Source organism: Choloepus didactylus, chromosome 16 (assembly GCF_015220235.1).
Source record: "Choloepus didactylus isolate mChoDid1 chromosome 16, mChoDid1.pri, whole genome shotgun sequence".
NCBI lineage: Eukaryota > Metazoa > Chordata > Mammalia > Pilosa > Megalonychidae > Choloepus > Choloepus didactylus.
In genome coordinates this window covers 71,860,976-71,876,537 of record NC_051322.1, presented here as the reverse complement: position 1 = coordinate 71,876,537, position 15,562 = coordinate 71,860,976, and the positions used below count along the sequence as shown (strand labels likewise).

Sequence of the window (15,562 nt, the reverse complement as noted above, 5' to 3'; positions counted from 1 at the left end):
GAGTTCTATTCTAGCTAATTATTGAATCTGAGGGGATGGTGGGAACCCCCAAATACATAGCCAGTTGGTGGGAAAGGAGTGTGGCCCTGGAAACCCCGGAATTTGCAGATGGTAAGTCCTTTATGGGATCACTCTTAACCTGTGGAGTTGGGCCTAACTCAGGATGGTCAGTGTCAGCTAAAACAACCTCTGCATTCAATAGCCCATTTCCCAGCCCCAACAGAGCTATAGAAAACTATGATCACTTTGTCAAGCGTAGAACTACATTTCTATTACTCTTTCTAAGTAAGAGAGTTGCTTTTAGCCAACATAACATGGCTTTCAGAGAAATTCAATGACTCTGACTCTGATTCAGCTCATATAGGGCTACTTCATAGCATATAGTATAAGTGATGACAAAATATTCTTCAGAAGAGATGAGATTTTAGAACTTATTCCTTTGAAAGTACATCCCCTTATCATGTGACCTGGAGATGGTGAAAATGAGCCAAACAGATTCTGCTTAATGTGGCAAAACAAAGAATAAGTGGTCATTTGAATTCTGAATTTGCAGCATGTCATGTGGGGCTTTTAAGAGCACTGTGACAGGCAATTTGGGATTTTCATAACCACTGAATGGACTGTTTGCTTTTACACGGAAACCACAAATGTGTTATATGGTGGGAGCCACTTACTGACAGTATGTTTTTCATCGTAATCACAAACACGTTGTATGCAATCAGCCAGTCCCAATAGCGCAGGATGCTCTTGATGGGTTTCAATAGCAAATCCCCTCCAAAGAGCAGGAAATAGAAGCAGGCCACTAAGTAACCCATGCAAAATATGCTGATCCTGGTGGTTCCAGTAATGAAGATGACAGTGAGGACGAACCAGAAGAGGTAGCTGAAGATGATTACTTTGGACATATCTAAGTAAGATCTGGAAGACAAAAGCAAACAATACAAGGACTACAGCAAACACAGGACCAGAGCAATTAACACTTCTGCTTTCCTAAGGGAAAACAGTATGCTCTACATTTGGCTACACGGGAAAGCACTTTGCAAGTCCTACTCAAGCTCCGTTTTCATCTCCCTTAAGAGTGCCTGGTCTGTGGGAAACACTCAAATAATTCATGATAGGTGCACAGATACACTGTGAAAACACTGGGTGTGTTTATCCTGTGTATGTTTGGGCCAAAGTTTTCACAAGCAGCAACTTTTTCTGCCTACCAGTTAAATATTCAAAATTCTTCTTTGTCTTTCTGTAGGAAGCATGAATAATTATGTAGCAAAAGAAATTCTAAGATACAGATGCCTCCTGGCTAGCAAGAGAACGGATTCTTTCCAGATGAAATAGAAACTAATAGATGGAAACAAATCCATATTCCAAATAGTGGTTTGGTCGGAGATGAAAATCTCTCCTTGTAGATGGAAAGTAATTCTGACAAAATGTCAGAACCTTAGTGGGGCTTTTAGCTCTTTTCAATGCTCTCTTTTTGGACATCCTTGGACCAAAGTCAGGTTTCCTTTTTTGGAGGGCATCCTTCCCCTAAGAAGTTCCTGGAAAAAGGTGAGACAGGCATTTGGGTCTCAGCAGCCATGCAACTGATAGTGGGTGGCTTGGAGTCTACACAGCAAAACACGACATCTCACTGAAGTTACACCCATAGATCCAAGTCCTCCCTGTTTTCCTAATTAGAGCTTTGTTTTTTTTGTTTTGATTGCTTCTCTACCCAGGTTTGGGGAGAAGGACAGAAGAACCAATTCTGGGTTAGTTCTTTGATTAATGGATTGTTATTTTGGAGATGTCAGTAATATCTTAATAAAATATACACTGCACTTTACATTGTTAGGGAATGACCTGTGCCCTATAAGCACATTTTTCAGATAAGTGAAACTTTGCTAGCTATTAATATTATTATGATTAATATTATTATCTGCACTGTAGGCCAAATACTATTTATGAAGTTGAGAGGAAGGGACAAGTACAAAAACAAGTTAAAAGTGGAACTTGCCCTAAGGTTCTTCACAATTTTAAATGTTTTCTACAATTTTTTTTTCTCAACTATATCACACCATTCTTCGACTTCACAAATGAAGGACAGTGAATACAATGTCAATATTCCTCAATATTCTAGGGCCCCACAGGTAACATGCATGGCTCAATTGCACTGTAATACAGGAGTGTCCACAGGGCCTTCTGAAGGGTGTGTGGTTTGAATTAAGTGGAATCGGGCTGCTGGTGTATTTGAGAGTGTGTAAGTGTGTGTGTGTGTGTGTGTGTGTGGACGTGCCAGTGCAGTGAGTACTGTTCGTAGATTTCCCTTCGGCTTCTGCAGTTCTTAATTCCCGTTCTAGGAGCCCTAGCATCTACCCCCACATAGCACTTAACCTGCTTTGGGTTTGGAAATCATAAAACCAGGCTTGTGAGGATGACATGGAAAACACGAGTAAACTTGCTCTGGGAGGAACCTGGGGGTCCCTGATGAGATGTTTGTGGTTATTAAGAACCACTTAACAGTAGGATCTCGGGCTGCTTTCTGGAGACCTGAGGTTGCTGAGGAGCCAGTTCCAGGAGAAGTGGGGACAGGGGACCAGGAGCTTGTCTGATGAGAGAACACGGTCCTCAGCCCCTTGTTCACTATCTTGGTATTGCACAGGTCACTCTTCTGGCAGTCCTAATGGAGAAACAGATCTCAAAATTTGAAATCATTCAATTAAAAAAAAAAAAGAAGATAGCGCTTTTAAAATCACTGACACGCACAGCTTTAATTTGAGTGGATAATTCAGTTTTTCCTTAGCACATTGTAGTTCAAGTACTTTTTTTTTTTCCTTTCGTGATAGAGAAAAGAATGAGCTGCAATGATTTTTCTCTTAGCATCACGAAGAGGTAAAAATGGGAGCTCTGCCTTATATTAGTGTTTACTTTGTATTCTATTCATAAAAGGAATCTTCAAACTTATAAAATGTGTTGTTTCAAAGCAAGCCCATTTATTGATTTATTTAGGACCTACTTAGTCTCTTCTGCTCCTGAGAGGCTGCAGGGCAAAGGGCTTTAGCACTCCGGTTTTGGAGATAGGTGGACTGGGTTCAAATCTTGCTCTTCTATTGCCTATGCTACAATTTTCTGCCTCAGTTTCTTCATCTATAAAATGGGGATGATAATGTTACCTATCCATAGGGCTGTTATTAGGGTAAATGGCTTAACATATGTAAAGCCCTTGGAGCAGAGGCTACCCCAGAGGGAGCCCTCAGTGACTGCTGCCCATCAGTGGCAGTATCCACCTTGTAGGTCAAATACTATTGATGAGGCCAGGGGGAGGGGACAAGTACAAAAACACGTTAGAAGGGGGCCTTGCCCTACACCTCAGAAGGGGGGATTTGATAGGTTCTGAAGATAACACCAGCTAGAAAGTGATTAATTCTAAGACAATAAGATACTATTATGATATTAAGATATTGAGCATTGATGGGAGGGACTCTTTTTCCAAGAAGGGATTTTCCAGAGGACAAAAAGTATTGATCTGCAGGAGATTTCTGAGAAAATGGATAAGCAACACCTGGTGGTAAGCCAGTTTTGGCCCAGTGGAGAGAGTTTGTCAGAATGGTCAAAAAGACCATGTCAACCAATGTATGTCTGCTCCCAATCTGTAAGACACCCCCCATGTGAAATGGAAAGTCAACATCAGCCAATAAGAACACTTCTTCGCTGGCTTGTGCATTTGCTCTCCACAAGCTCCTCCTTTCACCCCCCTCGGTGGAGCTCCCTTCTGCTTCCTTGAATGGGATGCTGCCCAGTTCATGAGTTGCTCAATAAAGCTGTAAGACCCTACAGTGCAGGAAAAGTTTCTCTTCTCACAATAGTATGGGATGTCAGAGGTTAGGGAGCTAATTTTAGGTGTGGGGAGTCAGCGCTGGCATGTGGATGACAGCCCGAGCCATGGCTGACTGGACACCAGGGTCCAAGGCTGCTCGTTGGCACCTCATTTGGTCTTCACCCTAACACCACAGGTAGATGCTAATTAGCCAGGCTCAGGAAAGTGAAGCAGTGAGGTCAGAGTGACACAGTTGCTCAGGAGCTGCAGAGAAACAAACTGGCTTTGCCAGACTCCTGCAGCTGGGGGTTGTATTGAGTCCCCAAGGCTTCAAAGGATGGATAAGATCTGGCTGGAATGGCAGAGGGGCAGCACCCTCCAAGAAGGGGGCATCAGGATGATGATGACTAGGGGGCATGAAAACGCAGAGAATGAGAAGGAACATGCAGCGGGAAGTTTAGTTTCACTTCACCACAAATTCTTGAAGAAAATGGTCAGGCTGCCATCTGACTGTGGAGGGGAGAGGGGGACAGAAAAGCTGCTACAGATGGAGCCTGGAAACTTCCATGACGGAAACGCTGTTGAGCATGGGAACTGGCCCAGGACACCCTGTGAATGCCAGGTGCTAGGGGAGGGGATCCCACCAGAGAACCATGGACAGGGGCTGCTAGGATCACAACAAGCCAGTTTTCTTCATGAAGAACACGAGGCAACAAAGCATGGGTTAACGCTGACAAAAGCAGAAGCAGAAATATAATGCCAGGCTACTGAGCCCCCGCTGTCCACTTCAGCTGGTCGATTTCCAAGTAAAGCAGAGAGAGAATCGTAAACAGAAGTGTAATGGAAGTGGAAATGTCTGTACCACAGCTGCTTTAGAAAAATATAAAGCGACTGTTACCTGCAGTGAATGAAATCTGGCACAGGGTTGTGTTGGCTAAACGAGGCTGCGTCGAGGTTCATGCAAATCTCCACGTTGTCCCCTGCCATGATGCGCACGGCGGCCTTGTTTTCATCCTCGAAGATCTGCCGTTGTAGGGAGGCACAGAGGAGCAGCATGAAGTCATCTGGCGAGACAGTTATAGGAGAATCGAACCACCTTCTCCTCTGATGAGACACAGTCATCAAACACTTTGAGCAGCTCCCCAACTCCTATGTGAGCGGCGTTCCCAGTGTTCATGGGAAAATTTATCCCGGATTCCAATGTCGGGGTCAGGCCACAGCTTGCCCCACCATGGGGGATATTCCAGGAACTCACATGGGGGAATCTCTGCATTTTGGTTTGCACTTTGGTGAGTGAAAGTATTAGGTGCTAATTACCAGCCTTCCTAGCTCTCTTATATGATGAGGTCTTGAGGAGGCTGTTTCCCTCATCTTTTCTGTTTTTCTTTATTCTCTCCATGCCCCCTGTGCATCTGCAATCTAAGGCTGTTCCCAGAAGGGAAGGGGTAATATGCCAGGGAAGGATGGGGGCCAGGCAGGGCAAGGAGGGGCCTGACGGCTGCAGACCGGCCTGCCTGAAGCAGCAAGCTTTAAGCCCCACCCTCACAGTGCCATGGCTTTGTAATTTATAAATCGGAATGCCACTGGGCGGGGTGTTCTCTTTCATTGTCCTGGGCACCCCGTGATCCCGGGGTCTCAGGTGGGGCTGCTTCAAGGCCCAGGGAAGGGTGGGGAGTTGCGGCCCGATGCTAGAGGTTCTGAAATTTGGGAAGCATCTCGCTAGTGTTCACAGTCATGTCTTTAATGGTTTGAACTGTCTGTAGCAGCAGCTAGAAACGACGACTTACAAAATACGAGACTTCCCTTTTTAATCTATCTTCCGAAAGGGATGGGTTGGGTTGTGGGCATTGGGAGGTGAAATTATATGGCAGTCAAGATGGTATCTCCTATGTTTACTTTTTAATTTTGCAAATGTAACAGGGGAAGTAGAAGCCATTAATGCAGCGATACAAGCACGAAAGGATATGCCCCGACACTATAAAGCTGCCACGGGAGAAGCAAGCACTAATGCACAACACGTGAAGAGTTATTAGCAAATATAAAACAAATACCCGGGTTCTGTGGCCCTGGGGGCTGAAACACTTACAGACGAGAAAGACAGGGTTTGGCCGCACGATGAAGTCCGGGAAGTACAGCCACTTGATGATGTTGTTGTTGAAACTGGCACCCTTGAATCGCCAGGGATAATCTGCAGGGAGGCGAGCGGAGAACAAGAGATCAGTACGGTCTCCGCGGCTCTGCTCCCCGTTGCCTACCCTCGGGAGAGCAGTGTCACCTCTGCAGGGAGCAGGCGGGATCCCAATGCAGATGAAGTACTGGAAGGTGATGATGCACGCCAGGAAGCAGCAGTACTTGGGCCAGACCTCGGCGATGGCTTTCCTCCTGCGTCGATACAACACGGCGATCAGCCAGCAGGCGTGGATCATGGCGTAGAAGTCCATTCGCTGACCGATCACGTTAACTGACATTAGGAAACAGGTCTGTGTAAGGATGGAAAGAGGCAAAAAGACAATCGGGTTTACAGGGAAGGGGAGTGGCGTCAGGGTCAGCCCCAGGCAGGTGCCAGGACGTCTGCATTTCTGAAGGTAGCTCTGCACGTTCTCACGTCTTTATAGACGTGAAATATTTACATGAAAATACCACACAAGTTGCTTACAAAGGGAAAGCCAACTATGTCGCTGTTAATAATGACCACTTCAAATAGAGAAGAGAAAAACAGCTACGAGCTCATTGTGAAACGTAACTGTTCCAAATTTCTTCTATTGAGGGACAGGCATGGCCACCAACAGTTCAGGTCAAAACAGTTCATTTGGGTAGAGGTGACACATTCAGAATGCCCAAAACAGGAAGATCAACACATTTATTCTTAATAAGAAATGAGTCAAAATGACAACTTATGGCCTTGAATTTATACAGCTCTAGAGATCCAGAGAAGCCAAATCAGTGACAAAGAGGAGGAGGAAGTTGGCACCTGCTCTTGGAAAACTTTTTGGCCACGCCAAAGTGACCCACCAGAAGTGCCTTCTTCAGTCCCCAAGAGAGGGTGAAAGCAGCCTGTGCAGCGACAGTGGGCAGTTGGCCCAAGGCAGGGATTTGAATTTTCACAGCAAAGAGGAAGGAAGCACATCACCAATGAACCTCACCTCCAAACCAAACTTGTAGAAGAAGTAATTTATGAAATATTTGGCACAATTAATAAGTCCATTATCTAGATGCAGCCTTGTGATGTCGTGAAAGATGGTTTTAGACACAGGGGCTGTCAGGCTGTTTCGACCTCGGTAGTATTCCTGGTGTCGGTAAATTGTAACTTCGAAGGCCAGAATGGCGAGCATCAGGAGGTTGTTCTACAGAGCAAGGAAACACAATGCTGAGAAGCCAAATGCTTGATGATTTGGTTATTTTAAGCTAAACCACTGTCGTGATCCTTGGTATCCAAAAGGACAATGTTTTCTAAAATTCCACCTCTATAAAATAAATACAGGATTGGGCTCAATGTTCATTTTCCCTGTTTTGTGGCAACAAGGGTGGATTTTTCTCCATTATTCAAATAAGACTAATTTCCACGATAGTAGGATCTAGAAACTCGAGTTAGAGACTCCTACTGCTCCTTCCTACAGCTGAAAAAGTGCACACCACCTACAAGGAAGCGGGGTCAGTTACCTGGTAAGGGTGACCTTACCTTGTTGGCCAGTAGAAGTGCAAAATAATACTGGGAAACAGACTAAAACTGGAGGAGTGGGAGGCTATTTACAAAGGAAATTTTTGAGCACCTCCAAAATTTTGCTAAAAAAGGCAGGAAATTGAGAAATAATGATAAAATAATGATAATAAGTATTGTTATAGTAATGAAAATAGTTAACATTTATTAAACCCTCATTATTTGCCACACACTATTCTAATCATCACTCATTTCAAATTCAATCCTTCTAACAATTCTTTATGGTAGATACCTGCCAAATGAGTAAAACCTAGACAGCGACACAAATAAAATGGATAAATATTTCACACAAAAATTCCAGACGCTGAGTATGAAGGTTTTGTTTTAAAGCGCAGACTGTTCAGAAAATCCATTAAGCAAAAAGTGAAGAATCTGAAGAATATGGCTTTTATTAAGTTTGTCATAACTATTTGCAATCAAAGTTCCTTTTTCAAAGATAATGGTTTTAATTTTATTGCTCCTGTGATATATACTCTATTTTAAAAATTATAGAGCTGCCCAAATTAGACAGCAAAAGTTTCTGGTAATGCTACACCTATAAGTCAGAAATAATCACTGTTGGCCATTGGTATATTTTATTCAACATTTTTCTTTGTGCCTAGAAGAGATCATACTGTACCCAGTGTTCTGAAATGGCTATTTCTCATTTAGCGTACTGATATCTTCCAGAGATCTTTCAATGTCTGACTTCTCAATCTGCCTCAATCTTTCAATGGTCACCTAGTATTTTAGTGAATGCATTTCTTATGCTTTACCCAGCCAATCTCCAACCAATTAATTTCTTTTCGGCACAGAGCAATCCTGGTTTGTTTGAAGGTAATGGTTTAGGCACTTCATGGTTTGTTTGAAGGTAATCCCAAATGCCACACACGAAGAGAAGATTACATATCAAATGCAACATCGTGAGACACAAGGGAAGGGATTCCAAACAGTAACTCAGCACAGGAAGCCGTTACCCTCAGGTAGACAAGCAGAGGGGAGGACTTCCTCAGGCCGACCCATTCTGTCGGATCGATAGGGGCACTGTAGAGAATAGATGCGTTCAACTGGTCAGCGTCAATGTTCGTTTGATTTTCATTTGGCTGAAAAGAAGAGAAAATGGGGTAAATGATGGCCACCCAGATTAGGGGAGTTCAGATTATTCTCCTCCAGCTATGAGCAAAGGGGCACTGGTGGGAGAGGGAGGGAAAAGCCCATTTCAAAGGGGGGAGGATCTCATCACAGGGAAGAAACTTAATTCCAGTGCCCAGGGCCAGGATATATCTAACCTGGGTGAGGTGGCTCAAGAGCCAGACTGATATGCTTGGGGATACCATTTCCCCAGATGCGTGCCTAACTTCCCAAAGGGCCATCAAGAAGGTTCCCCTGTCTTTGAAGCTCACCAAGGAACAGTTAACAGAAAAGTTCTCAGGCTTAATGGTTTGGAGCTGGTACAACATTTTGCAGACGATAATCACACACGTCCAGACGGTGCAGACACTTGAAGCCAGACGGCGTAGCTTGGCATATGGTAGGGCAAACGCCCAAGAAATCAAGAACACATAGTTGAGCAAAGACACCTGAAAACATAAAGTCAGAGAATGGGGACAACAATACATCACATGGCACAACGTCCAGAAAACATGGTGAATTGATTTATTCAGTTTACTGAGTTGCTAGTGTATGCAAGGCATTGCCCTCAGTGCTGGGGGTACTAAGATAAATGGGGTATGATCTCATTCCCCAAGGACATTATGCCTTATATGGTAGGCAGGTGCATAACCACATAATGTCAATATGATATAGTAATGGCTTAAGCTATTGCTGTGAACAGGCTCCTGTAAGAACCCCCAGAAGGGGTCTTTGGCCCAATCTGGAGGTTCAGGAAGCATTTCCTGGAAGAGATGGTGCCTGAGCTGAGCTGTGAGGGACTAATAAAAGTTACTCAGGTCAAGAAAAGTGAGACGGCATCCCAGGTAGGAAAGCATGACACAGTATGGTAGGAACAGGCCACGTGGGCTACTGGGAATTTTAGAGCATAAAGTAGGAAAGCACAGGAGGTAAGGTGAGAGACGCAGCTGGGAGCCAAGTCCAGACGGACCTTCATTCAAACCCTGCTATGGCACATGGATCCATTCTGCAGAGAACAGAGAGCTCTTGAAGGGTTTCGAGATGGGAAATCTGAAGGTCTGCATTTGATTCAGATAAAGGTAGCTGAAGAGTGGAAAGTGCAGTAAGGGAGTTGGACCAACTTGTCAGCTGCTGCAATAGCCCAGGAAAGCAAAGATGAGGATTTGGCCAGGCCACAGAGGTAGAGGTGGAAAGGAGTCATGGATTTGAAACAGGTGCTGAATTCAGCTTGGTTTGACGATTCATCGGCTTGGTGGGGTAAGGGAGAAAGTGGAAGGAGTGACTCCCAGGTTTCTGGCAGGGGACCCTGAGTGGATGACAGTGCCATTAACTGAGACAGGGATTGCTGGCAGGGCATGGGGCACAGGTTTGAGGAGGGAAGGTGATGAGTTCAATGTGAACACGTTGATCATAAGCTATATGCGAGCTTATCAATCAGGTGAGATGTCTGCCTATTTCTAGCCATACTCCTCATGCTAATAGCTCAATGAAGAGGACACCACCACCTTATCCAGCCATGCAAGATCTTCAGTTACACTGAATAGTGTTAGGAAGCCATCCTAGGAACATCTGGTATTATCAGGTGAAAATAACATCACGCCCTAATTTAAGAAAAATTTATTGAACATGTACCAAAAGTTAAGCACTGTGGGCAGTAAGAGGTGTGGTTATCTGTTTGGCTTCCAAATTAATAAAATAAAAAAATGCAGAGACTCCACGGTGGTACACAGTCTTGCAACTGGGTGCCTGCCACTCTTCTGACTACTTAACTATTGACTGTCCAAGGCAAGGAGCCTCTTTGAGACTAAGTGCTGAGATATTAGGGGTAGTAAAAGCTGTCTTAGAATTAGTTGAGGGTGAAAGAAAGATTGTATGTGGAAGTGTTCCGTAAACTACCTAGCGCCACATAAACATAATAAATGTTACACTTAACTGAGTATTTTGTTTTCCAGTCGACGCCTCCTCCCCCTTACTCCTTAGCAAGTGTCCTCTTAAGGTAGATGTTGAAAAAAGCAAATCCTATTAAAAATTCTTTGAAATTATCTTTGTTATTTCTTTTATTATGTAGTTACAACACAAAAACCAGACAATGAACTTAACGTAGAACTTTCCATTTTCTGGGTGATATGGGAAGAGACGAAAATAATGTTTATTAAGTTTTTACTAGGTTCAAGGTAACCAATATCATGTGGATTTCCAGCCGTCAAGAAACATATGAGGTGGTGGCAAGAGAGAAATCATCAATCAATTACAATATAATGAAATAAATGCTCTGCCTGGGGTAGCTGAGGCATCATGGGAGCACACGGCTGAGCTGCAAACCCAGGGTGAGGGAACGTGGTCGGAGGACGTTAGACCTATCCTGAGACCTGAGAACAAATAGGAGTCAGACTTGCAGGCAGGGGAGAACATAGGCTGAGATTCTTGGAAGAGCAAGGGGTTGAGCAGGAGAGAAGTGTGGCCATGAGGTCTAGTGTGCCTAGGGATGGCACCAGTGGGTGGCTGGGACCAGGTCATGAGGGTCTTCTACCACGCTCTCCAGAGGAATGTAGAGGATTAACATGATCATATTACATTTCTGGAAGATAATTCTGGCCCCAATATGAAATGTATCTTTGGAAGGAGAAAAGGTGGGAGGCAGAGAGGTGCATGGGAATCATTATGGCAATCTAAAGGGAAACTAATGCAGAGGCAGTGAGTTCTTTGAAGGTGCTTTGGGGGCATGTAAGAAGTGAGGTCATGTCCAGTTGCCCCTTGGGTGGGCTGGGTTATATAGAGAGGACTGGGTTGAAGATATGGATCTGTGACTCCTGGCATAGAGATGGGAACTGAAATCATAGGAGTTCATGAGGTGGCCCACGGAGAGGCTAGAATAAGAAAAGCGGCCTTGAGGAACCTGGAGAGAGAAGGTGGTTGCTGTACCGGTTTGTATGTATTGTGTCCCCTAGAAAAAGCCATATTCTTTGATGCAATCTTGTGAGGCAGACGTTTTAGTGCTGATTAGATTGGAATCCTTTGAGTGTTTCCATGGAGATGTGACCTACCCAATGGTAGGTAATAACTCTGATGAGATAATTTCCATGGAAGCATGGCCCCGCCCATTCAGGGTGGGCCTTGATTACTGGAGCACTATATAAGCTCAGACAGAAGGAGCGAGCTTGCTACAGCCAACAGGGACACTTTGAAGAATGCACAGGAGCTGAGAGAGGGACTGCAGTTTACAGAGACATTTTGGAGACAGCCTTTGAAAGCAGACTTTTGCTCCAGAGAACCTAAGAGAGGACAAACGCCCCAAGAGCAACTGAGAGTGACATTTTGGAGAGAAGCTGAAGCCTTGAGAGGAAAGTCCTGGGAGAAAGCCATTTTGAAACCAGAACTCTGGAGCAGATGCCAGCCATGTGCCTTCCCAGCTAACAGAGGTTTCCCGGACACCACTGGCCATTCTCCAGTGAAGGTACCCGATTGCTGATGCTACCTTGGACACGTTATGGCCTTAAGACTGTAACTGTGTAACCAAATAAACCTCCCTTTATAAAAGCCAATCTATTTCTGGTGTTTTGCATTCTGGTAGCATCAGCAAACTAGAGCAGTTGGGAAGAGAAAAACAAGGCCATGAATAGGACAGAAAAGGAATGGCCAAGCAGTAGACAAGTTTAGAAAACAAGAGAAGGCAGAGTTTCAAGATGTGCAAATGATCATCAACACCAAACATTGTGACAACAAGTCAAGTAAAATAAAGAGTGAAAAGCAACTGTGAGATGGGTATTTTCATTGTTCTCATTTTACAAATAGGAAAACTGAGGCTCAGAGGGGTGAGATACTTTGTTCAAAGGGACAAACCACAGTGTCTGGTTCTAAAACCTAGGCTCTCTCCCACTGCCATGATCTAAAGTCTCTCATCTCTTTACTCTGATAAATACTATGATCTCATAACTTCCCTGATGTTAAGTCTCCTGGAATGTTCATGAACAACAAAGAATGAGGAATCAGTATTTCTAGAGAAACAGCAGGTAATCCATGAGTCCAGGTGATTTTTTTATCAAGGACTTTTGGGGAATCATTTAATGCCATGATGTCTTCCCAACAAAACACTTTTACACACATTGTCCTCTTATGGTAGAAGAATACACCTGTGAGTCTGGGGCCTGGTGGGAACAGCTTTGAGGGAACTGTGGCTTTTCTGTTCTTGCATATTACTCACCTCCCTGCCCAGGGAGCCTCTGGCTTCAATCATCACCTTTCCGGCATGACTCCTGGAATGACAGCTCCTTCCCTTGAGCTCATTGTGGCCACCTCTAACACAGCACATAATGTCATGTTGGTTTTCTTTACCAGTCACAGCCATCAGATTGAGAACTGAGACAAGAAGTGGGTCTCATGCTCTTACACCAGCAAAGAGCACAGTGTTAAGTACTCACTTAATTGTAAGTACACAATGAAGTGCTAAGCGAATGCTTAGAGAGAGAAAACCATAATCATAATGAAACGCCAACTAACATCTAGGAGCAATTTCAAGTTGGCAAATTCTTTCATGCACTTCATTTGTTCAGTTAGTATATTTATATACTATATTTCCTGAGCATCTACAATTGGCCAGGCCTTCTTGAAGGAGCTGAGGGCACTAAAAGACAAAATGTATCTTTCTCACCCCTGCCTCCTCCTTCCGTTAGCTAACTTCTGGTATCACCTCCTGGACGGGACCGTAGAATCGAATGGGAGCCGTAGGGCGAGAGGATTTTCTGATTTGCCTGCTCCTATCATGAAATAGCTTCACATTAAATCTACCCATTCCTTCATGGAATAACCAGATCTCACAGAGCTCTTTTAGGAAGCTTTCAAAATTAGAAGTGTAGTTGCATATATAAAAAAAGGAGATGACAATATTATATATTTCAAAATCTAGATCCTTCCAAAGTGGCGTCATGCCTGAGTAAGAGAGGCTGGTGTAAGAGAAAAGCTTCTGTAACAAATTCTCTCCCAGTGGTCTCTTCTTCCTAGATGTCATATGATGATAACCTGGAAAGGGTTAATATTTGTGGAGAGACGACTCCAAACGTTTGTAAACATAGCGCCCTTGCTGGAGGCCCCAGACAAGCACATTGTCACACCTCCTGAAGATTTAAATGCGATTATTTTGCCTTTTTGCCATTGAGTGATCAGTGATTTCAGAGGAAGGGTATTTTCTGTATTGATCAAAATTAGCAAGCCGTGAGTGATAAATATGTATAGCAAATGCTGCTGCTGACAGGCATTTCCTGTTACAGATGAGTGAAGCCTTGAACAGAGAAGAACCCACTGCAGGTGTGAATTAGCACTTTGCAACTGCAAACTCCAGGACTGCTATTCAAAAAGAACACAACTTGACACACACACCCCATGCCCTGGAACTGGGGAGCAGTAATTAGATGGAATTCAGACCCAGGGGACACTGGATTGGTAGATCAGAACCTTACAGGAAATACAAAGAGTCACAAGTTGCTTCTCTTTTCCAACCGAACTTGTATAAAAAGATGTTAGGATCAAAGTGTGGTAGGGCACCAAGGAAGAATACTCCAAAACGAGGTGCTTGCCAGGCAGAAAGTTCAAAACAGTTTATCGGAAGCCACTTAGAGGACATTAAAACCCACCAGAAGGACAGGATGGAGTCAAGATGATTGTGACAGTGACATGTGGATGGGTGCAGACAGCTGCGGCTGTTTTGTCTGCCTGCCCCTGTCCCCAAGAAGATGAGGTGGGGGCATAAGGAATGCCACGTTCTTACCTAAATTCTGAGAGAGGGGTCTCAAGCAGGACCCCTCGGGGATCTTGACATGGGTACCTTGGAGTTTGGGCACAGTGAGCCGATGTCCAACCCCACCCAGGAAATCCAGCTGCTTGGGTGGTGCACCCCAGGGAGTTGCTGCATTGGGATTACTGTGCACCCATGGGCTTGATGTGGGAGGGACAGAGCATCCAGACCTGTTCTGATTCTGCTCCAGAGGGCAGACTGTCCAAAAGACTGAAAGACTCCAGCAAAAAGAGTCCGAGAGGAGCAGCCTGCTGGAAGCCCCAGGCTGGGGATGGGCAGCAGCTGGAGAAAGAGATTTCATCAAGCATACCCCCAGAATTGTAGCTGGAAGGCCCTACCGAGGAGCCTCCAAGAGGGAATGGGTAGATTTAATGTGAAGCTATTTCACGATAAGAGCAGGCAAATCAGAATATCCTCCTGCTCTACGGTTCCCACTCGATTCTACGGTCCAGTCCAGGAGGTAGTACCAGAAGTTAGTTAGCAGGAAGAAGAGGCAGGGGTGAGAAGGAAAGGAGCAGCCAGCCCAGGGTACCACCTAGCAGACAGCCTGCCTGTTCTCTGCCCTGGCTAGAAGGGGAGCAGCTTCTCTTGGATCAGACCTCCAAGTTCTGATTATTTTCTGTGGCTGGGCAATTTTTTTACTGAAGTGAGATTTTGCTTGCTTTTTAAAGTGATCATAGGATCAGACAGGTCAAGGGACATCCTGGATTTTGCATTCAGGGGAACAGAAAAACTTCCAACATAGAGCATATTTTATAAGGACAGTGGGGTTTGGCAATGAAGTTGTTTGCATTATCACACGGCCACATGCCCTGTTCCACGTGCCCCTTACAGTAAGAATCAGTGGTAAATCCACTGACTGGACCAAAGGCAGTGCAGAGAGTGAGAGCTCTGAGCAGGGGGCAACCAAGGATGGTTCAATAAACTAAGCCTTCAGGCTGGGGCCTCATCCAGGTGGGATGTCATCATGCCCAATGCAGATGCAACACTTGGGGTTAAAAAAAACTTTTTATCAATGGGATCTGGCACCTGCTAGTGGGCGTAAGAGCAGAATTCTTCTGCTTCATGAGCCTCTGATGTATTTTAAAATTATAGGTGAGAGAGATGGTATTAAGAACAAAAATTCTGCTCTCTAGAAGTCTGCTTCAGGTGC

At 44.6% G+C, this 15,562-nt stretch overlaps 1 protein-coding gene across 2 annotated transcripts in view; it reads right to left on the bottom strand.

Annotated features, from left to right (window-relative positions):
* Positions 1-15,562, bottom strand: part of PIEZO2 (piezo type mechanosensitive ion channel component 2) — a 490,353-nt gene that overhangs the window by 83,245 nt on the left and 391,546 nt on the right. For both annotated transcript variants that reach the window (XM_037806169.1, XM_037806170.1), the window contains exons 20-26: positions 8,894-9,070; positions 8,468-8,593; positions 6,937-7,137; positions 6,069-6,273; positions 5,880-5,981; positions 4,692-4,857; positions 675-918 (exon numbers count right to left, since the gene is read on the bottom strand). In XM_037806169.1, coding sequence (XP_037662097.1) covers positions 675-918; positions 4,692-4,857; positions 5,880-5,981; positions 6,069-6,273; positions 6,937-7,137; positions 8,468-8,593; positions 8,894-9,070 — 1,221 coding nt within the window. The remainder of the gene's footprint in view (positions 1-674; positions 919-4,691; positions 4,858-5,879; positions 5,982-6,068; positions 6,274-6,936; positions 7,138-8,467; positions 8,594-8,893; positions 9,071-15,562) is intronic.